At 35.1% G+C, this 22,298-nt stretch overlaps 2 protein-coding genes across 4 annotated transcripts; both read right to left on the bottom strand.

Annotated features, from left to right (window-relative positions):
* Nucleotides 1–1,910: 1,910 nt before the first annotated feature.
* On the bottom strand, nt 1,911–8,827 carry LOC106137197 (nucleolar pre-ribosomal-associated protein 1). The gene is made up of 3 exons (XM_013337990.2): nt 8,545–8,827; nt 3,608–8,309; nt 1,911–2,912 (listed from the first exon to the last, which is right to left on the bottom strand). The coding sequence occupies exons 1-3, from the start codon at nt 8,741–8,743 to the stop codon at nt 1,937–1,939; spliced, it is 5,877 nt and encodes a 1,958-aa protein (XP_013193444.1). The 5' UTR covers nt 8,744–8,827; the 3' UTR covers nt 1,911–1,936.
* An 839-nt stretch (nt 8,828–9,666) lies between these two features.
* Nucleotides 9,667–21,970, bottom strand: LOC106137198 (stimulator of interferon genes protein). 3 transcript variants are annotated; one of them, XM_060948742.1, is made up of 9 exons: nt 21,763–21,970; nt 21,521–21,663; nt 20,823–20,896; nt 18,060–18,110; nt 17,184–17,422; nt 15,257–15,418; nt 14,231–14,510; nt 12,977–13,090; nt 9,667–11,995 (listed from the first exon to the last, which is right to left on the bottom strand). In XM_060948742.1, exons 2-9 carry the CDS (start codon nt 21,613–21,615, stop codon nt 11,904–11,906), a joined length of 1,107 nt encoding a protein of 368 aa, XP_060804725.1. In that variant the 5' UTR covers nt 21,616–21,663; nt 21,763–21,970; the 3' UTR covers nt 9,667–11,903. The 3 variants fall into 3 exon arrangements, with proteins under 3 accessions (XP_060804725.1, XP_060804726.1, XP_013193446.1); XM_060948743.1 differs by lacking the exon at nt 21,763–21,970 and having other exon boundaries at nt 21,513–21,635; XM_013337992.2 differs by lacking the exon at nt 21,521–21,663 and having other exon boundaries at nt 9,668–11,995; nt 21,763–21,968.
* Nucleotides 21,971–22,298: the final 328 nt, after the last annotated feature.

Genomic DNA, 22,298 nt, shown 5'->3' with positions numbered 1-22,298 from the left:
CTTTGACCTTGGGTAATTTTTTTCCTTAAACCGGAATCATGGGGAATTTTGAAATAATGCTTTTGATTGTGTTTTAAACAATTATACTCATTTTCAGCTTGATGGGAATTAATGTAGCTTCATTCCTATTTTTTGGTCTAAATTGACCGGACTGAAAATAAAATGGAGAAATAAACCATCTACGCGAAGACCGACATCCGCGCGGACGGAGTCGCGGGGGAAAGCTAGTTTTATAATAAATACTTATATAGATAAACATCCAAGACCCAGGCCAATCAGATTGATTTGCCTGGTTCTTGGATGTTTATAAAATATAAGTATTTATTATTATTATAAAATATAGTATCGTTGAGTAAATATCTCGTAACACAAGTCTCGAACTTACTTCGTACACTTACAGGCTAACTCAATCTGTGTAATTTGTCCGGTATATCCCTATATAATAGATTTAACCCGCAACTTCGGCAGCGCGAATTTAGCGCCACCTGCAAAACAATACAAGTTATTCGCAAATTCCACGAGAACTACAGTTTTTACCGGGACGAAAGGTACCGCTTATTCTTCTCCAGACTCTAAATTATACATACGCAAAATTTCAATACTATCGGTTCAGTAGACAACGCGTTAAAAGCAAACTTCGCATTTATAATAAGTATAAGTTGGAATTTTCTTTACACGGTTATCACAACGTGTAAGAGTGACGAAGACATGTGAATATCAGATTTTGTGTCTGTCTTTCACAACTGAATTTACATGCTTTGTACACACATGAAAGGCTTGTTTGGGTGGTCGCTCATTTGCTGTTTATTTTTTTTATGCATCTGCAGGCTTCAAGTGACTTCTACAGATAAATAATTCTTGTTGACTGCGACTTATGTAAAATAAAAAAATCTTTTAAATCGTAAAGAGATATTTTACTTATAGATTCTTCACTATAAAATTAGTTAAACGGCTTTAAGGAAAGTGTGGAGTCCTCATTTGCATGTTCCCTGGTCACAGGGCATTTCAGATTAGTAACCTGGAGAGCGCTAATGAAATGACTATAAAACGTAGGTACTTTTTTGTTGTATTTACATACATACATATATATTCACGTCTATCCAAAAGACTGATAGGCCACGGGCTATTTGGCTTGATAATAGAATTGAGATTCTAATGGTGACAGGTTGCTAGCCCGTCGCAAGAGCCTACGAGTAATCCCAAGTTTACAATCCTATCCTTTAGTCGCCTTTTACGACATCTTTGGGTAAGAGGTGGATCCTATTCCCTTTTTTTATGGATATCGGGAACCACACCGCATATTCTTCGAATTTAATTTCTTTGAAATTTGAAGCTAAGCATTAGAACTTATTTCGTTATGTTCTTGATCGGTTTTGTTCCGTTTAGCTTTTATAACCCAAGAAAAAAAGAAAAAAGATAATAAGAACCCCCGCTTAGTTACTTAATTAGTGACACGTGCGAAACTGAAGTTGTAACGGCTCTTATCAGCCCGTGATAAAATTACAAGGATTGCATGCCTTACGCGAGATAACCTAAAACTGTTTTACAATCTAGATTCTAGATTTAGATACAGATAACACGATCGATAGTCTATTACCGCTCTGTCGTGTATATTTAAATCTTTTTACAGTTAATAACATTTGCACGCAAGTCTAGACTTCAGAACCGTTTGATGATAAAAATAAACTCACCGCTATTATATTTTTAAACCTACATCACCTACTGTCAGTCACTTACACAGACTAATAAAGGAACACATTTTTTCTAATACAAAATGGCGGCAATCAAATACATAATTCCTAAGTAGGTACATTGATTTTGAATAACAGCTTAAAAAAATTCAGTCTAATAATATAATTTCATAAAAAAATAAACAACAAAATTTGATTAACACTATTTTATTACAAACGATTCTTTATTAATATTTCACATTATTTTACATCAAGTAATTACGTACGAAACTTGTCATCTCTCCAAGCAAACAATCTCTTTGTGAACCATTCAAATTGTTACTACATAACACAGTCGAATCATTGTCAACTACAGCTTTAGCTAACAATTTAACGCTCTCACTTTCCAATGACGAAGCGGTGCGACTGACGAAAATCAACATTTGCTCTTTACTCAATAACTTCACTGTTCTTTTAGAAAGCATTAAACAAACATCCACATACGCTACTAACTCCTCGTCATACAAACTATTAGTGTACTGCTGCAAATCATATAAAACTCTCATCAATTCATATTCAACGTCTTTACTAATTTTCAATTCGAATATTGCCTTCCCATTCTTAGCCACAGACAAGTTTTTAGTCAACGCGTTTATCCATAGACTATGCAACATGTTTTTGACAAAATCAATCATTTTCACGACCAAAATCTTGTCGTCTTTTCTGATAATAGAAACGGCTGATTTGATCCACGACATCAATCCGTAACCTTCGACTAAAATTTCGAACGCTCTCGGAATAGACACCAAAGCGGACAGAACTCCTATAATCTTTTCTTTCGTCCTTCTATCACACAGTACTGAGGAGTAGAAATCCATAATCATTTTGAGACACATAGTTTTGAAGATAACATTTACGTCTGTCATAGTTTTAGTTCCATCCCTGATGACGTCTAAGATCCAAGCCCTTCTCTCTGCAGCCTCGACGTCGCTATCATGGAAAAGGCTTAGGAAATCTGGGACGGTTGTTAAATCCACAAGTTGTTTAGCAATGAAGAAGTTGTTGACTGGTTTGTAGAGAGGGTCTGCTGGGGAAGTGGAGACCATGAGGGCTCGGGCTAGGTAGAGGGCATCGATGGCTGGGAGACGTGGGTTGTTGAAGTCGGGAGAAGCGTTAGCCGATAGGCTCTGACGGAGGGTCGTGACGAAATCTGTGAGGAACAGCTTGTCGTTCTTGTGTCTCCTGAAAAAAATTAAATCATAGCATCGTTGCATATCATCTTTGAAATAGCATTTGCAATATAATTTTATCTATCTCAATATAGAAGTATGTACATTAGTTTGATTGCTAACCTATGATATAACGATGAGGGAAAACATCGTTATGAAAGCTGCACATTCAGGCGAATGGATGTGTTACCATGATCCAATATGGGTTTTTTTTTTTTTTTTTATTAATTTTATTTGTTTACACTTTGGGCTGTTGTGTCACATTTGTCTTTAAGTCTTTAAAAGGCCTTCTGGTTTGTTCGCGATTTGATACGAATCAAACTAGTTGGCCCTTGTTTTACTTATTCAGGCACAAATGGTTTTTGAAATATTTATACATATTTATATATTATTATATATATCACAATACTAAATTAACTTGATTTCAATGACAATCCAATATGGGTTAGGTGGTTCTCGGCACAATATAAAAAAGAATAGGATCCATCTCCTTCCCATGGATGACGTAAAATGCCGCTAAGGAATAGGCTTATAAACTTTGGGATTCTTCTTTTAGGTGTTGGGCTAGCGACCTGTCACTTTTTGAATCTCAATTCTACCATTAAGCCTAACAGCTGAACGTGGCCTGTCAGTCTTTCAAGACTGCTGGCTCTGTCTACCCCGCAAGGGATAAAGATGTGAATGAATGAATAACTATTAAGTACTCACGTTTCAGTCTCCAGCAGCATAGAGAATCTATGTAGGACATGGTACGCAGCCGCCCTCATCACGGGACATAGCGAACTCAGCGCCGCCACCGGCAAAGACAGCAAACCAGTGCGCAGGAGTTTGAAACAGGACGCCACTGACCCAGGCGCTAGAAGATGACTCAAAAGAGGGAATACGAATGCAGGGTCGTAAATATCTGGCCCTAAATCAACGTGTGAAATGTTTGAAATTTCATCTGTTATAAGGCTATTTGTTTCAGAGTAAAACAAATTCGCAATCAACGCTTTTACTGCACCCTCGTTATCTTTCACTGATTTCTGAATACCCTCTTTTGTAATTTTCATCAATGAATCTGTCAGAGTCAAATTTTCATTTGGAAGTTCGTAATGGTATACCAATTTTTGATTCACAGGGAAATTTCTTACAGTCCTTTCTATTACATCTCTGTCAAATAAACTAAGAACTCTATTAGGAGTTGGATGACTCCATAGAGTCGCTGATCTGTTTTTCCTGACTGCGTAGTAATTGGCCGCAGAATCTCCGAAGACATAAGGCTTATACTCGTTCACGGGTTGACCATTGCTCTCGTAGTAATGCAATATTGCTAAAATTAATCGGTCACACGGACTCCGCGTCGCGTGATACGAACTTAAATATACTGGTACGTGAGTCAATTTCATGACAGATTTATTCGTACACGTCAAAGTGTACAGAAACTCGACCAAACTAGTCTTAATCTCCGAACTGTGGTAGCTCAACATCACATTCAAAAACTCTGAATGGGATGTAACCATGTCAAATAGCAACACTATATCTTCATGATCGGAGGGATATAAAATTTTAACCAAAGTACTAAGCAAATGCAGAAATTTATGACCACAATTGTTGCTTTGATCAGCCTTTTTAACTTTTAATGAATCCTTCAATACCATTTTGCAGAAGTTCTGCCAAACAGCGCTCTCTGTTACTTTTTTGAAGTCATCTTTCTGTTCTATATCAAAACCTTTGATAGATTTAGAGATACGAATAACTTCATTAACGCTAGATATAATAGGAGCTAGCACTTCATCTCCTCTGCTCTCTTTTAAAGCAGTTGTTATAATATGAAGCACAGATAACAAATAGTTGCTAAAATATTCCTTCTTATGACCTTCATCTGAAAGGCATAATTTCATGTAAACAGCCTGGATGAGATCTAAATGTCTTGTCTCAACTACTTCATATTTCTGAGCCTTTCCAAAAACTTTTTGACAATCTTGAAAATCCATACATTCCAATATTAATTTCTTAATAAATTTCCAGTTGGTGAGGTAAACTTGTCCAGCTTTATGTGGTTTTTCTAGAAGTTTATTTATATTTGATTTGTACTCGTTGTAAATTGCGGGTAGGAATTCTTTATTCATCATTAACTGGTTATGATTTAACACAGCATTACCTAAGGGTAAACACAGTTCTCTCTGGCTTATAATTTCTGGTCTAGTCATTTCTTCCTTGAAAACTTTGCAAAATTTCGTATTGAATGTTAACAAAATGGAGGCTAAATTCGATGTAGATTTCCGAATCGCATTGGCATAGAAAAACTTTTTGAATATATCTTCTGGTACAAATGCCACTTCGTGTGGTTTATTCTCCAAATATTTTATGAATGTTTGCTCTAAATTAGTAAGATTCGCTGTTACATCTTTATTGATAAGTAGTTCCGTATACAATTTCATGGCTTTCCGTAAAACGTGTTGCGGTAGATCTGTATTTATGGACTTTGAATATTTATCTAACAATGCCTGGAGTACGTCTAATACTATGCTGGGTTCTTTGTCATCTTTGACGCAACAATTTGCTTCACAACTAAATATTTTATTGAGAACTAGCAAATCGTCATCTTTGGTTAATCCTACAGCATTCATTACTTCCATTGTGTGTTCACTGTTGATATTCCTTCTCTTATTAATTTTACTTAACGTCTTTAAAATCTCAGAGTAATTCTTTTGTTGATAAGCTTTTAATATCTTGAATTTTTGATCTAAATAATTGATAATGTCCTTCTGTTCTTGTATTACATCCAAAAGAAATTTGGTAGGCAACAGAGCACTTTTACTTTCCTTCAAATCGAGAGGCTTATAAATTTTTAGTACATACGGATTCTTGAATAAAGCCAAAAAAATAGTTCTGCACATGTTCATCATGTGTCGCTTCTTCCCAACACTAATAAGAGTTTGAAAATATAGAGTTATTTTTTTCTGTCGATCCTCTTCCAATAAACCCATATCTGACAATCTGACTGTACAAAATATCAAATATTTTGCCCACATTAACATTTCTGAACCATCTATGTTTTTATTAGATACGATTTTGTAATAAGTGCCATCAACAGCCAAATCACTTTCTTCTTCTATGACTTCATCAATAAATGTTAGAATATTCTTCAGTGGAATATTTTCTCCGTTTATAATAGACCTAGAAATAATATTTAACGTATTTTCTCCTCCAATTATTGAATCAGATAATGCGACTGGATTTGACAGCCAACTATTAACATAAATTCTAGCATCAAGTTTCAGATCTCCAAGTAACACTTCCGAAAATTCAGGCGAATAATTACTGTGAAATAGATTGGCTATGTACAGTGATATAAATGATTTCATGCTCTTCTTTGCAATCTTATTCTGTTGAGCATATTGCACACAGCCGACCACAAACGGAGAAGGCATTTTGCTTTCTAGAAAAACATTCTCATCAGTATTTCTACCTTCAGTCAAATCATCTAAAAGTTTATCGAGAGAACCTTCATTACTTTTATGTTTATTTTCAAAATCTATTACATTATTTCTTACTACATTTGTTAGCTGATCTATATTGATAAGAACATATTCAATAATATCCGCTACTAAAGATATCGGATTAACTTTAGAATTACGCAATAAATATAAGACCAGATGAATTTCATCTTCGTCGGCCTCGAAAATAGTGGTGTTTTGGAAAAAGTTGAATAGTGTATCTTTTGCTTCAATCCATGTATTGTCATCTTCGTTTGTATAAACCTCTAACATTATAAGAAACAGCTCTTTGAACATGGGATTTTTTACTGAAATACCAGTATCATCAAGTGTCAACCATAATGAAACTATTTTGAACTTTAATAGGGAAGTATTTCCATTTGCCAGACTCATAGAAAAGTCCAGAATTTCTTTCATATTTATGTTATCTTCTAGAGTTTCAAAAAAGGCTGGCTGTATTTCATTATAAAGTAACAATAAGTCTACAAGGCATGTCAGAGACTCAGTTTTGTCTAATTTCGGAAGCCTATAACCCTGTATATTGTCTGCATCTTCTTTATCTTTCATTACTTCTTTAATGAGCGCTACAACAGCGGCTGGCGCAGGCATATGTTTAGGAAAGAAATATTCCAATTTACTTTTCAAATCTGTTATTTGTGCCAGTGTATCTTGCATTCCCAATATCTGCATGTATCGTCTTAAAGTTTGAAGCATTTTAACTAACAATTTAATGCAATATAAAGACACTGTGCAATCTTTACCCAAGTCTCTATTTACAAATTTCAATATAGGAAGTGGTAAAGTAATGAACCTCACAAAATTAGAAACTTGACTAACACTCAATTTAACAAGTCTGGAGATAAAATTTTCAGGTTTTAATATATCTAATAATTTCAATGTAAAATCCACAGTTCGCTCCCAGATCGGTGAATGTTGTGGTTCAAAGCTTTGCTCTATCACATTTATGATAGCTCTATGTAGATCTGGACATTTGTCAACAATCTGAAGGATCACTTCACATTCCTTTTCATTCTCCCAGGGCCTTTTCAGAGATAGCAAGGCCTTATACAAATTCTGATTCTTATGGACATCTGTGGTCCCTAGAGAATTGTCGGTAAAATAAACACCTAGTTTGTGTGAAGTAAATACGGTCAGTATAATCTGCGATAAAAGACTGGTGATCTCTGGACGAAACTCGTTCTGTACTTCACGACTCGTCTCCGGGGGGCCTTTCCATGAAAATATTTTGAACATATTGTGAAGAACATGTTGACTGAATGTCTTCAATTTTAAGCTTTTGGAAATAAGTGGATTTTCAACAACATTCTTTTTGAGGATATTAAGGAAAATTAACACTGCTTCAGCTTCATCATGGACCAGCCCTGGTACGACTAGAGCAAGTAAACCCTGCTTTTCTAGCAACGCTTTAATTAAAGGTAGATGTCCCTCAACGAGAAATGAAGTCATAAAGTGAACAAATGCAGTGCGGACATTATCCTTCTCTTTATAATTCGGCTTCTCAGTTATATATTGTAAATGCTTTGGCGTCAACGGAGCTTGATTGAGAACTTCAATGCCCAAATCTGAATTCAAAGTCACCATAGAAGTAAGTAACTTGAGAACTATTTTCCTATGCCGAGGGCCCGAGTTTTCACTGATCATAATTTCAACAGTAGACATGAAATTGTTCAGAAAATACCGACATGCTTCTTCGGTGACTGCAATCATGTGGGGGAGGGAAGACTGCACTTTAAGGATGATGAGATGGAACAGATGGAAGGCAGGAGTAGCGAGGGTAAGGTTTTTCTTGTTTTCCGCGCCAATCTGCCGCAGAATCTCATGGGAATTGCCACCAATCTTCAGGTACTCCAGTAAGTAGTCAACCTCATTGTCGGGGTTCAGACAGACTTGCAGGAACTGGGTCAAAACTGAAATTTATGAAATAAATTAATTAATAAATAATCCGAGCTCATGATCGTTAAAAGATCATATTGTCCAATAAACAACAACAACTATCCCACAAACTGTGAAGCATAGAAGATCGGACACCAGACTAATCTGTTTTGAATAACGCCTGACCCAGTCTTAGGCCACCAAACTAAGTGGCCTCATAAATAGCATGTTTCAATGGTTATAAATAGATGATAAATTATTGGCGCTTACCCATAGTTTGTCCCTGCTTAGCGGCCAACTCTTTTCGGAAGTGTTTCACATCAAAACCACCTATTTTCTTCTTTTTTTGAGTAGAGATTGCATCGTCAAGCCGATCCGTCTCTGGTTTTAATAAATGGGTTTCAGATTCATTTTCTTCTGGTTTATTTTCATTTTCACGTGTATTCTCTTCGTATTTACGTTTACCCATTGTAATAATTATTTGCACTTCAGTAATTATTTAGTAAATATCGAAACAAAAACAACAATTGCACATTGCTTACCTATTTGACATTTCTACACAACCACACGTGTTTCTGACTTTGATTGAATTCAGACTTTGACATTCAGCTTTGACATTTGCAATAAAACTCTTTTTTTTGTTACGTGTAGCAAATGCAATATTCACAGTAAAACAGGAAAACGTTCGCCTTAAATTTTTACTTACCTACACAAATAATCGCAATAATAAGTTATTTTGTCTTGAATAACGGCAAAATATAATTCAAGCCCAAAAAGAAAGGCACAATCAGGGTTGAAGATGACCACAGAAAATGACTATTTCAGTCAGATGCCTTCTTGCAGCAGTAAAGACCGTTTAATTCCCGCATATAAGAAAATTACTGTGCCGTGTGGTTCCCGGCACCAATACAAAAAAGAATAGGACCACTCTATCTCTTTCCCATGGATGTCGTAAAAGGCGACTGAGGGATAGGCTTACAAGCTTGGGATTCTTTTTTGGGCGACGGGCTGGCAACCTTTCACTATTTGAATTTCAATTCTATCATTAAGCCAAATAGCTGAACGTGGCCATTCAGTCTTTTCAATACTGTTGGCTCTGTCTACCCCGCAAGGGACATAGACGTGAACATATGTATGTATGTATGTAAGAAAATTACTGTTTTCCATGAATATCGTAAAAGGCGAGTAAGGAAAGGCAGCTTTTACCCTCTTTTACAATGTTCGAATATGTAGTTTTTAGCAGTCGTTTTCTGTAAAAACTTGTCTTATCCAATAGAGGACTGGGTCAAGTCACCTCAGGCTCCTTTACAGCACGGCACTAAGGATGTAAGTGGGTTGAAAGCCAGGATGAAAGAGAGATGGACAAATAAAAACAAGCTTTTGTTAAGAAAATAATCAATTTTATTATCTTTGAGATAACTTATGACTTACAGTCTTAAGATCAAGCTATGCTTGAGAACAAAATAATCTAATTTGACTTAAAATTTGTGTAAGAATAACCTAAAAGCACTTAACAATGTCACACAGAGAGTAATAGTTGCTTTACAGCGCCCTAAATTAAATCTGATTCGCGCAAAAAAAAAATCACAAAAATAGGTTTTCAAAGTGATATCACCACAAAAGTGTTTCCACTTAATTATTTCAAAAAACAAGGCTTACAATTATCGCATAACGATGATAACACACACCGGACCAAAGAAATCGGAACAATATTAGTATGATATCAACACATGTGACGGCCTGTTTGGCACAGTTGTCGGAATCTCGGCTCTGAACCAAAAGGGCCCGGGTTCCTTCACTCGTCAGATCATGACGGTAAAATAACATTTTCTGATTGTAGTATCCCATTACACAAGTTTCAAACTAACTTTGAGGCTAACTCAATCTGTGTGATTTGTCTCGTAAATATATATAGGGTGACATTTAAAACAACTGCATCCTTTTAAACATAGACTATACCCATGCTTCTGAGCTGTTTAAGCCTATTTTTATTTAAATTAAACGTCATCATTTTCACATTTAAAAAACCCTCAAAATCTACGTCACACGCTTTATTAAAGACCAATATTACAAAAAGAAATTAAAACTAAATTAATTTTCTAGTATCAAGATCAAGTAAAGTACAGAGTTGTCGAGATCGCTCAGCTGAATGAATTGTTTCGTTGACCTCTGAATCTTACGCGTCGCTTTTCCGCCGGCCGGGGTGATATGACGTATTTAGGATCGTGGATTTTGATACTTTTATTTTTTTCGTACTTTCTGAAATATGAACCGATATTTTTCTTTTAACGTTATTAAATATCCTTTAGATGAGTACACTTAACAGTTAAATTTACGCAGTTGAATTAAAAGTCACCCTATATATTATTATTAATTTACTAACGTTCATTGGCACATTCTTTAGCCATCGTTGGCCTGGTGTGTACTCAGCTTAACATCTCACTATCGAAAACATTTGTAGGTTTATAGGTACATTATGAAGTTTGTACCTTTCACTAATAAGACCAATAGATTGTAATGAAAACGTACGTTACAAAATTATGATAATCATTTAACTTACATTACAATATCAATTATTTGTAAAACATTTATGTCAACCAATAAAATAATATAAAAATAGTAGTTTTTCCAAACTTTCATTCGCACACGTATTTGGTTAAGTTATGGCGTAAATTAAATTTCTAAAAATTTTTAATAGGCTTTAAAATAAAAAGTTATATAACTAAACATCATAAGAAGTCACTTGACAAATAAAAATGCTATCATTGGGCAAAAATGCTCTGGTTACGAAAACTTATTTTTAAGAATGCCATCAAAAGATATTTATATGCAATGTCAGGATTAACTAGGATAAACGATAAAATTATTGTCAAAATAAGTAATATTGTAAGTGATAACTTAATAATTAACTTATTATAAAAAATTAACTATAACTTTTAAAAAATACGCAAAATTAAACAATGTTTGATTTAACGAAAAATTTTCTCTGAATAAAAACTAAATCTATATCAAAACGAGTGATGGAAAATCTAAATAAGGTTAATCTGTGCAGTTTTTAGTATCCATCGATTTAATCGATTTATGACAAATGCAAATGAATTTGTAAGTTTTGCGTTGAAACTTAATAAAACAAATTAAATCCTACAATTAAAACTATTGAAAAATTATTAAATGCACGTGTTCTTAATAGTAACTTGCAAGTAAAATTTTCATTTACTCTTACAATAATAATAATATTTTTTTATTAAAAAAAATTATATAAAACAAACAAAAATAATATATATTTCGTCCATTGTAATTCAGTTAAACTTTTTGTAAGTCCACAAATAACAGAAAAACCTCTCTAAAAACTTTTTTGTCGCCGACTTTAGTTATACCGTAATTAGTTGTACTCTGAAATTAATTAATGATGGTCTAAAAAAAAACAAAAAGATTATAAAAATTATCTGAATGACGTTTTCTCTACTTTGTCCATTTCTTAAAAAAAAAAACAATCAGAATGAAGTTTGAACAACTAGTAGCATGCATATGCGAGTGGTTTAAAAAAAAAAATAAAACATTTTCGAACATTCTTTAAATTTAAATCACAAATTTAACGTCATAGCTATTACAAATATATTTTTAATCTGTTACGTTTTTGACTGCACGTTTTCGAAGTTAGGCTCGAGCTCACGTATTTTGTCCAGCAAAACATCAGCTAAATTCAACTGTGGGTTTGTATCTGAAAATTGTATTGATAATTATTCAGATTCAACATTTTTATTATTTACTAGAGGCCGCCCGCGACTTCGTCCGCATGGAAACCCTATCAATCCCGCGGGAACTCTGGGATAAAAAGTAGCCTATGTGTTATTCTGGGTCTTCAGCTACCTACATACCAAATTTCATGGTAATCGGTTCAGTAGTTTTTGCGTGAAAGAGTAACAAACATCCATACATCCATACAAACTTTCGCCTTTATAATAGTAGTAGGATAATAGTAGTAGGATTATATAAAATTGTATTCATAAATATTCAGATTCAACATATTTATAATTTATTATGGGACATTTCAAACATCACATTTCATTTATGTCTTTTGGTTTCACAACATTGGTTGACGTCGCATAAAATACTTAAAGCTGAGTTAACAGCCGCTTCCAAAGCGTCAGTTCAGAGGAACGGTCACAAACTGCACAGCAGCATTTACTTCAATGACGTCAACTTTACAATAATCGAAATTTGGAATTAGAAATGTGGATTATGTAGTTATGATGAATTGTTAGTTTTAGGTCTCCCCTGCGAACTTTTGAACCATGATCCAATACGAGTAAGGTTTCCCTGGGAAGGTTGCGGAGGTCAGACAGGAGAAGCTTCGTGTGAAAACCAGCATCCATGGTCAAGGGCATACCCCGGGTTCCTCTCCAGAGGTTTCAGAATGTAACTGGAAAGAAGGAGAAGGATAGAGGGAGTGAAAAAGAGAGGGGGAGAAAGAGAGAGAAAAAGGGAGGGGAGAAAGAGAGATAAAAAGAGAGGGGAGAAAGAGAGAGAAAAAGAGAGGGGAGAAAGAGAGATAAAAAGAGAGAGGGGGAGAAAGACAGAGAGTGACATAGATGAAGAGTGAGCGAGAGCGAGAGGGAGAGAATGATAAAGAGAGAGCGTGAAAGTGAGGGAGAGAAAGACGAAGAGTGAGCGAGAAACGAAGGGATACTTGAGTACTTACTGTCAAAGTATACGAGTTCGCATTTCCCGCGACACTCATCGCTCTTGGAGATGATGCTGCGCAGCATATAGCAGAAGTCCGTCACCACCTCGTCTATGTCTTTGTTTTTCAGTTCTAGAAATATCAATATTTTGATTACAATACAATGTAATGTATGTAATTTGCAAACATACATACAAATAATCACGTCTATATAGACGATAGGGATGTCTGAAAATAATATAAAATAGTGTCGTTGGGTAAGTATCTCGTAAAACAAGTTTTGAACTTACTTCGAGGCTAACTCAATCTGTGTAATTTGTAAAAAAAAAATAAAAAAAAATCATAATTAATTAAATTGACAATTTGCATGGATATGGATGTCGTAAAAGGCGACTAAGGGATAGGCTTACAAACTTGGGATTCTCTTTTAGGGCGATGGGCTAGCAACCTGTCACTATTTGAATCTCAATTCTATCATTAAGCCAAACAGCTGAACGTGGCCATTCAGTCTTTTCAAGACTGTTGGCTCTGTCTGCCCCGCAGGGGATATAGACGTGATTATATGTATGTATGTATGTACATATAATTCAATACGATTTTTTAATTCAATTGAATTAAAATTATCATCACTACATAGTATAAAACAAAGTCGCTATTTTAGTCTGTTTGTCTGTACGCTTAAATCTTTAAAATTACGCAACGGATTTTGATGCGGTTTTTTTGTAACAGGCAGAGTGATTCAAGAGGATGGTTTTTATGTATACCTAATCACATTTATAATTTTGCACCTGTGCGAAACCGGGGCGGTTTTAAGACTGTTGGCTCTGTCTACCCCGCAAGGGATATAGACGTACATATACATACATATGATCACGTCTATATCCCTTGCGGGGTAAACAGAGCCAACAGTCTTGCAAAGACTGAAGGCCACGTTCAGCTATTGGGCTTAATGATAGAATTGAGATTCAAATAGTGACAGGTTGCTAACCCATCGCCTAAAAAAGAATCCCAAGTTTGTAAGCCTATCCCTTAGTCGCCTTTTACGACATCCATGGGAAAGAGATGGGAGTGGTCCTATTCTTTTTTTTCGAATGGTGCCGGAAACCACACGGCATTGCCGGAAACCACACGGCATACGGCAACGATATAGACGTGATTATATGTATGTATGTACATATAATGTAATTCAATACGATTTTTTTAATTCAATTGAATTAAAACTATCACAATACAATACAATACAATAAAATAACCGTGAGACGGCTCACCCACCGTGGTACAGAGCCCTGCGCTGGAGCACCCTGTGCAGCGTGTGCAGCGGCGTGGCGCACTCGGCCGCCAGGTACACGGGCGCTGCGCCCGCGCCGGCGCGGTGGATCTTGTACGCCGAGTTGCGGTAGATGCGGTTCTTGACGCCAGCCACCGATTTCGTCACGTCCTCCAGCGACTCGCATGCTTCCAAATATGGCAACACCTCCTCGGTGTTGGGCTTGTTGAACATCATCAGATCCGGGGGGCAGTACATGGACTTGGTGATGATGATGAACAAAACCTACAAAATACCAATACATAATGTATTTATTGATTTTTACAATACAATACTACAATACAAATTATTTATCTTTATTGTCCATAAAAATAACATATGTAGTTAAAATATACATAAAGCCGTGAAAATACATTGTTCCGTGTGGTTCTCGGCACCAATAGAAAAAAAGAATAGGATCACTCCATCTCTTTCCCATGGATGTCGTAAAAGGCGACTAAGGGATATGCTTATAAACTTAGGATTCTTCTCTTAGGCGATGGGTTTGCAAAGTATCACTTTATATGAATCTCAATTCTATCGGTAAGTCATACAGCTGATCGTGGCCTATCAGTATTTTGAAGACTGTTGGCTGTCTTCCCCGCAAGGGATATAGACGTGATTATATGTATGTTCATAGGATTAGGAAAATGTCGAGCAGAGGCGGACTTATCGCGAAGCAGCCAAGCTTTGAATATTTTTTTTAAATCTTTATTGAGCGTCAAAGGTGTAACGTGTAACATGTGGACTTAATGCTAATAATAATACTCATACAGTCAACCTTTAGTAATAGCAAACAGACTAATAATCCGGTGTCAATTTAGAAGTGAAAAAAAACAAATGTTTTATTCATATACATAATTCTTTTTCTTTTTAAATTTAAGAGTTGGAGTTAAGTTGAAATTCCACCAGTCATTTTTTTTCTGTTTTTTTTTTTTTATTTCTCTTATGATGACACGTTTCCTTTTGGTTTTTTGTCTGTTTAAACCTACCTTAACCGGGAACACAATCCCAGCCCGAGCCTCGTAGATCCGGATGTTCTCCTCGAAGCCCACGAACTGTGCGCCGTCGCTGGGGATCACGTGCGCCAAATAACCCTCGAAGAAACTGCAAGCCATGCCGATGCCGTAACGGATTGAGGATGGAGTGTAACCCTGCAAGGGAATAATTTTATATAATAACTAGCGGACCCGACAGACTTCGTTCTGTCAAAAAGATTTGTAATATGACAGTTTTTTTTGTTCCTATCTATTAGACCTACATTGCTTACACAACAGTGAACTTTATATATTAGCAATAAAGCTCAAATTGACTGTACGTATTAGAAAACGTTTGTATGGGAAATAGAAAAATGCTGTTTTGAGGATTTTCCCGGCAATTATTCGATATTTTCTCACCTTTTAAACCTTCCCTAGACCTCCACGAATAATTCAAGATCAAGATAAGATAAATCCGTTCAGCCGTTCTCGAGTTTTAGCGAGACTAACAATTCATTTTTATATATATAGAAGATTTATATTATCTACTGTTATAGGTAATATAAAAAATTGCCAGAGTGCTTTAAGGATCTAAATTTTTTTAACTTTAAGAAGACATTAATTAAAACTACATATTTTTATTAGAAAAATGCTATTTAACGATAAATGATTTTTTTAAATGACAATTTTTAATATTCCTTCTTATTTGTTTTTTTTAATGCATCAAACATGTGTATCTGAAAGATATTTTTGTGAGTGATAATTAACTATTGTACATCCTCTCCAGGATAAAACATAGTCATACTATAAAGACATGTAACAGATCTCTACTATTGTATGTGTAAAATTTAAAATGGACAAAAATATCCCAACTAACATTATAGATGCAAAAGTAAGTTCGTTGGTTTATTACTTCTTCACGCACGCGTCTTTATGCCGAATTTATCCTATTGAAATTACGCTTATATATAATAAAGATTGTGAAAAAGAACATAGGGTTCCTTTCATCGCGGCAAAAATAATAGCTCCCGTGGGCATTTGCAAAAAAAATATTATTTTGTAAGTGGCGCTAAAATGGCCGCATTTGTAAATAGCGCTAAATTCGCGCGGGCAGCTGCGGTTAAAAGTGTTTTTTTAATAAGAGAAAGAGGAAAAGGAGGCTGAGCATACAATTTTATATTTTTTTCAGATTTCCGGCAGAATTGTACGCGTCGTCACACTTCTTATTATCCATGATTATAAATGCGTTATCACCCTGGCGCGTTGGCATGCAGTTGTAAACATTTCGATAGGATGGGCTAGCGACTTGTCACTAACTAAATGAATGTAAATTCGACAATTTTAAATTAAGGGCTAGCGACTTGACACTAACTAAATGAATGTAAATTCGACAATTTTAAATTAAGGGCTAGCGACTTGTCACTAACTAAATGAATGTAAATTCGACAATTTTAAATTAAGGGCTAGCGACTTGTCACTAACTAAATGAATGTAAATTCGACAATTTTAAATTAAGGGCTAGCGACTTGTCACTAACTAAATGAATGTAAATTCGACAATTTTAAATTAAGGGCTAGCGACTTGTCACTAACTTAATGAATGTAAATTCGACAATTTTAAATTAAGGGCTAGCGACTTGTCACTAACTAAATGAATGTAAATTCGACAATTTTAAATTAAGGGCTAGCGACTTGTCACTAACTAAATGAATGTAAATTCGACAATTTTAAATTAAGTAACTTTTCAAATTCAAAATCTTTATTGTGTATCATAAAGTACATCCGTTGAATTACAGTTACTGCTTATAAATAGGTACAATATGAACCCAGTTGGGCATCGCAATTTTAAAAGAATATTGAAATAATTTTAATAATTTTATGTGAAATTCGAGTTTTTTTTCGAGGTGCCCAAAAAGAACCTAATAATTATAATAAACACTTACCATTTCCAATTGTTTAGCCACTAGCCAAGCAATGAAAAGAAACAGAAATTCATCCCCGAACAAGCTCTCGTTGTTATACATTAAAAATGCGATGACGCCCGCAAAAATGTACAAATATGTCTTGTACACTTGAAACAGAATTTGTATGTTAGTGTTCTGTCTTAATTTGATCATTTTGTACGCAAGTGAGGTTGCTTCGTAAGACCCCCGTATAAAGAGCACGTAGAAAATATATCGGACTGAAAATAAAATGTTTTTCTTTTTAAAATAAATATTTAAAAACGATTCGACGACGAACTACCGCCGAATCAAACCGACAATCAAATAACGACTTTATTACCAGAACATTACACTTAAAAAATCAAAAATAAATTGTTCTGTAAATCTCGTTCAAAATAGCGGACAGTTCGGTCTGCCGTTTCAAATCGCGCGCTCTGATTGGCTAACCGCTTAACATCTTCGCGCCATACAAAACTTCTTTACTGCCGCTTCTAAAGCGTCAGTGCAGAAGAAGCGGTAACAAACTGCACTTCAGCATTTTCTTCAATAACTTCACAAATATCCAAACTTAGAATGGAAATGTGGACGGGAGAACATTATTATTATAGGTAATTAGTTTATACGGAATTTAAATAAACATTTAATACTTGAATATCAATTCCACTGGTCGGTGATTAATGATCATATTTTATGATAACTTAACATCGAATTAAGCTAATGCTCTGTCTACCCTTTTAGGGGTAAAGACATGGCATACCTATGTACATACATACATACATATGGTCACGTCTATATCCCTTGCGGGGTAGACAGAGCCAACAGTCTTGAAAAGACTGAATGGCATACTTATGTATGTTTCAACAAAAATAAACTTACCAATATTAACCACCCATTTCTGCGTGTTGTCAAAAGTGACTCCCTTGCACACTGCAATCAACACATAAATTATCAATATCGGAACACCCCATACCAACCACTGAAGCAATGATACTCGTATCTGTTTGCAAAACATTTTAACGTCTGATATGCTCCACTATTGAAACACGAATGGTATGGTAAGGGAGCGAGTTAGTGATGTGAAAAAGGCCAATGTCGATACTCGATAGTTTAATTCAGTTTATAACATTTGTAAGAGAACCGCCTACGGGGGTAGCAGGCGGTTTTTGAAGTCAGTTAAATTTAAAAAACCATTTTAATGTAACAAACACTTTCCTGAAAACCGCAGCAAAATCGGTTCAGCGAAACGCGAGATAATAGCGGACAAACATAAATACAGTTCAAACTGAGAACTACCTTTTCTGAAGGCGGTTAAAAAGCATTGGTACAGCGTTGATAAAGCGTATACGCATTCCATAATGCGAATTCTACCGCAGCAATGTAAGTCATTGGTTTGGTACATCTTTCGTGTGTTAAGTCTAGTACTACCTTTATAAGTCGCCTCAGCAGTGCTCGACAGCACAGAATAGCGCAACATACCGCCAAACCAAACTGAATAAAAACTCAATAAAATCACGACCTTATTACAAGTACGTTAAACTTAAAATCCAAAAACAGAATAACTCTTGTATCTCGCTGTAATTGCAGTACAACAATTGACATTTCAGCTCGGGGGCGGGTGTCAGAAAGAGCTATAATAAGTGTCGGGGACAACTCAATAAAGAAGAGGTATGTATAAAAACGCAGCCGAAATAATTAATCGAAATTCGCTGAAGAATTCGTTATAACTTAAAGTTTATACGATACCGAATAAGTAGACCCTAATTTGACGCTTCCGGGATGTTCGGTTGAAATTTTTCATTCAAAAATATCTTCTGCGCTGTGTCCATAGAGTAGAATTTTATCCAACATTCGTGCCGGGCACTATGACTATCGATGCATCAGTTTATCGATTAATATTTTCGCATCACTAAATACAATGCTTAACCGACGATATTTTAACAGTCTGCGCCTCCAACTGGCACAGTGAAATACTATAAATTAATTATTTCGTAGAACGCGAATAAGGGAGATCACATACCATAGATACGAATGACTGTCAACACACACAGATCATATTTTGAGTCTTGAGTTATGGGATATCTTACTTAATTTAATAATAATCCTAACACTATAAATGTGAAAGTGTGTTTGTTTGTCCGTCTTTCACGTTACATCAAATGAACCGATTTTCATAAAAATTTACATACAGAGGGCAGACGGAGTGGTCCCATTCTTTTTTATATTGGTGCCGGGAACCACACGTCTTTTTTTTATTATTCAATATTGGATTAGGCATTTGTCTTCCATCTCACCTGACGGGAAGTGACGATGAGAACGAAGACATGCCTGTCCAAGTGATACCCATTTAGGTACTCTATTAGAAAAATAAGGATGAAAATTTATTTCTACTGATAATAAAAAAAAGACTAAGTAACTCTGTCTGACTGTTCACGTACGCTTAAACCACTGAACCGATTTTGATGAAATTTCGCACCTACAGAGATAGAATTGATTCTGAGGAAATTGCGAAAAAAGAAAGCAGTTGAAGTCGTGAGCAAGGAATTTTTATAATATTTTTTACGTATGGATAAAAATAGTTTGTGGGCGGCCTAAAACCCGTAACTTATCGTGTATATAAACAAAATGTAACACGAACTAATCTCAGTAGGCAGTTTTCGCAAAGAGCCCTTGTTGTGTTTTATAACCTTACTGGAGTCACGTACTGCTCGGCACGAGATTTGAACAAAATTCTACTCTATGGACGCTGCGCAGAAGTTTTTTTTTCTATGTAAAATTGATTCTGCGCACCTTGCCTTGGAAGTGTCAAATTTTAGGGCTTAGGGTCTACCTACTTATTTCCCGCTTGCTTTATGAGACGAATAAACTCTTTGTTAGCGAATTTCAAAAATTGGGATCAATATTATGTATTAAATATTAAAATTGGGAATAAATAATTCTATTCCTGTACATTAAATGAAATAAATATTTGTATATACCTATTTCGCATTTTCAAAAACAACTGTAACGAATTTGTTGAAATTTCAAAAATAGCTGGATCTCATAGAAATCTGGGTAAATTATTTTTTTCATATATTTAGTGCCGTGTGGTTCCTGGCACTAATACGAAAAAGAATAGGACCACTCCATCTCTTTCCCATGGATGTCGTAAAAGGCGACTAAAGGATAGGCTTACAAACTTGGGATTCTCTTTTAGGCCATGGGTTAGCAACCTGTCACTATTTGAATCTCAATTCTATCACTAAGCTAAATAGCTGAACGTGGCCATTCGGTCTTTTCAAGACCGTTGGCTCTGTCTAACCTGCAAGGGACATAGACGTTACCATATGTATTTTACTTACAATTTTAAAGTTTAACTTCATTTCAAACTTTTGCAATAAGAGAACTATCGGTTGAATTTTTTTCAAATTCAGTTCAAATTCTAAATTTTTATTCATTATTATAGGATACTTCTTATCAGTTGTGGCATTTACTTTGTCTTATGTGTAACAAGCACTTTCCTCAAAACTGCATCAAAATCTGTTCAACTAAACACGATATAAGCACGGACATACATACATACATACAGGTAAAACTGAGAACCATAATTTGTTTTTGGACACTGTTACTAAATTATATTGAAGAATTTAAACAATAACTTACCAAACAGAACACAGGTAACAATTAGAGTTTGTATTCCAAACACAAGAGTTTCATTAATTTTTTTATCAGCCATTCTGTGAAATGCAAAAGAGTGATTATAATTTCATAAGTTCTAGAATTGACAGATAAATATCACTATATCTGTTCCTCTGTATGTATGCTTCGATCTTTAAAACTACATGACAGATATTGATACATACATACATATAATCACGGTTATATCCCTTGCGGGGTAGACAAAGCCAACAGTCTTGAAAAGACTAGGCCACATTCATCTGTTTGGCTTAATGACAGAATTGAGATTTGAACACTGATAAGGCAACTAAGGGATAGGCGAGTTAGTTGCCCTTTGCCGTTGCCTTAGTTGCCTTTTACAACATCAATGGGAAAGAGATGGAGTGGTCCTATTCTGTTTTCTATTGGTGCCGGGCACCACCCAGTACCTCTCCATTCCACTATTCTTTTTTTTAATTAATATTCTAAAGAGGTAAAGTTTGCATCTTTGTTTGTGTTTTATAAGAGCTAATCATCGGTATGCATCCTCATCATTCTGCAGATAACCTGGGAGTAAGCCTTTGTCCATAGATCCTGGACTGAGTCAGGTTTTAGTACACAAAACGACTTCAATCTGACCTCTGGGACCTGTGCAGGTAAACTGGTAATGTTATGGGATCAATCATGGTTACACACCCAGTTACCTGAATGTGCAGGTTTCCTCACGATTTTTTCCCTCACCGTAGTGATTGGTACATGGTAGAGGTGGGATTTGAACCTGTACCTTTCTGCGCATCATGTAATTTAACCCGGCACCTTTCCGATTAGACAACCGACGGCCTAAAATCTATGTATCATGCTAGTATATTATAAACAGAAAATGAGCAAATATCACATAAAGATATTCAAATATATTCAAAAAGTAATAACCGCATAGATTACGTACCTGCTTATTTGTAATTGTCTCCTATTCCTATTACAGATTTATTAAATTTTCTTTGGTTTTGTAATTTAAAAAAACACTGACTAAAAATACTATTGCAATGATATACGAACGAACTATAAGTAAATACCTAACTTATCCTACATCCTACATTCTACATAAAATTCAACAAAATTTGTTTTGAGATTTTTTCTTTTGTCAGTGGCATAGCGTAGTGAGGGCGGGAGGGGGGCCCGCCTCGGGCGGCAAAATTTTACAACTAATTATAAAGTTGGCTCTTAAAAAAGTAGACGTATAAATTTTTAATTGAAGACGGAAGTTTTGTTTTTAATTCTAACAAATACTCGTATTATTTTCAATAAAAATATAATATTATAGTATGGTTCTAATTCTAATTAAAAATTGATTTTATTTAATCTCGTCGATCATTAAAGTGTAACTTATCTTAAGTGATAGGTACCTAAGTTATATCAATGTATATAATTGGTTAAAGTAAATGAATTTTTGTATTAATAAATGTGATTGTAAAACTTAGACAA

The sequence above is a fragment of the Amyelois transitella genome, chromosome 17, assembly GCF_032362555.1.
Source record: "Amyelois transitella isolate CPQ chromosome 17, ilAmyTran1.1, whole genome shotgun sequence".
NCBI lineage: Eukaryota > Metazoa > Arthropoda > Insecta > Lepidoptera > Pyralidae > Amyelois > Amyelois transitella.
The sequence above is the reverse complement of the archived record's forward strand: the minus strand, read 5'-3'. Positions and strand labels throughout refer to the sequence as shown.

Bases quoted from the DNA above. Each gene is read 5' to 3' on its own strand.
- LOC106137198 (XM_060948742.1), bottom strand. From the start codon at position 21,615: ATGATGCGCAGAAAGGTACAGGTTCAAATCCCACCTCTACCATGTACC. The intron at 20,897-21,520 runs GTAACTGGGTGT...TGCATTTCACAG, and splicing joins GAGGAAACCTGCACATTCAG to AATGGCTGATAAAAAAATTA. The intron at 11,996-12,976 runs GTAAGTACTCAA...TACAATTTTCAG, and splicing joins CGAACTCGTATACTTTGACA to ATACAAACCCACAGTTGAAT.
- LOC106137197 (XM_013337990.2), bottom strand. From the start codon at position 8,743: ATGGGTAAACGTAAATACGAAGAGAATACACGTGAAAATGAAAATAAA. The intron at 8,310-8,544 runs GTAAGCGCCAAT...CATAAATTTCAG, and splicing joins TAAGCAGGGACAAACTATGG to TTTTGACCCAGTTCCTGCAA. The intron at 2,913-3,607 runs GTGAGTACTTAA...AATTTTTTTCAG, and splicing joins ATGCTGCTGGAGACTGAAAC to GAGACACAAGAACGACAAGC.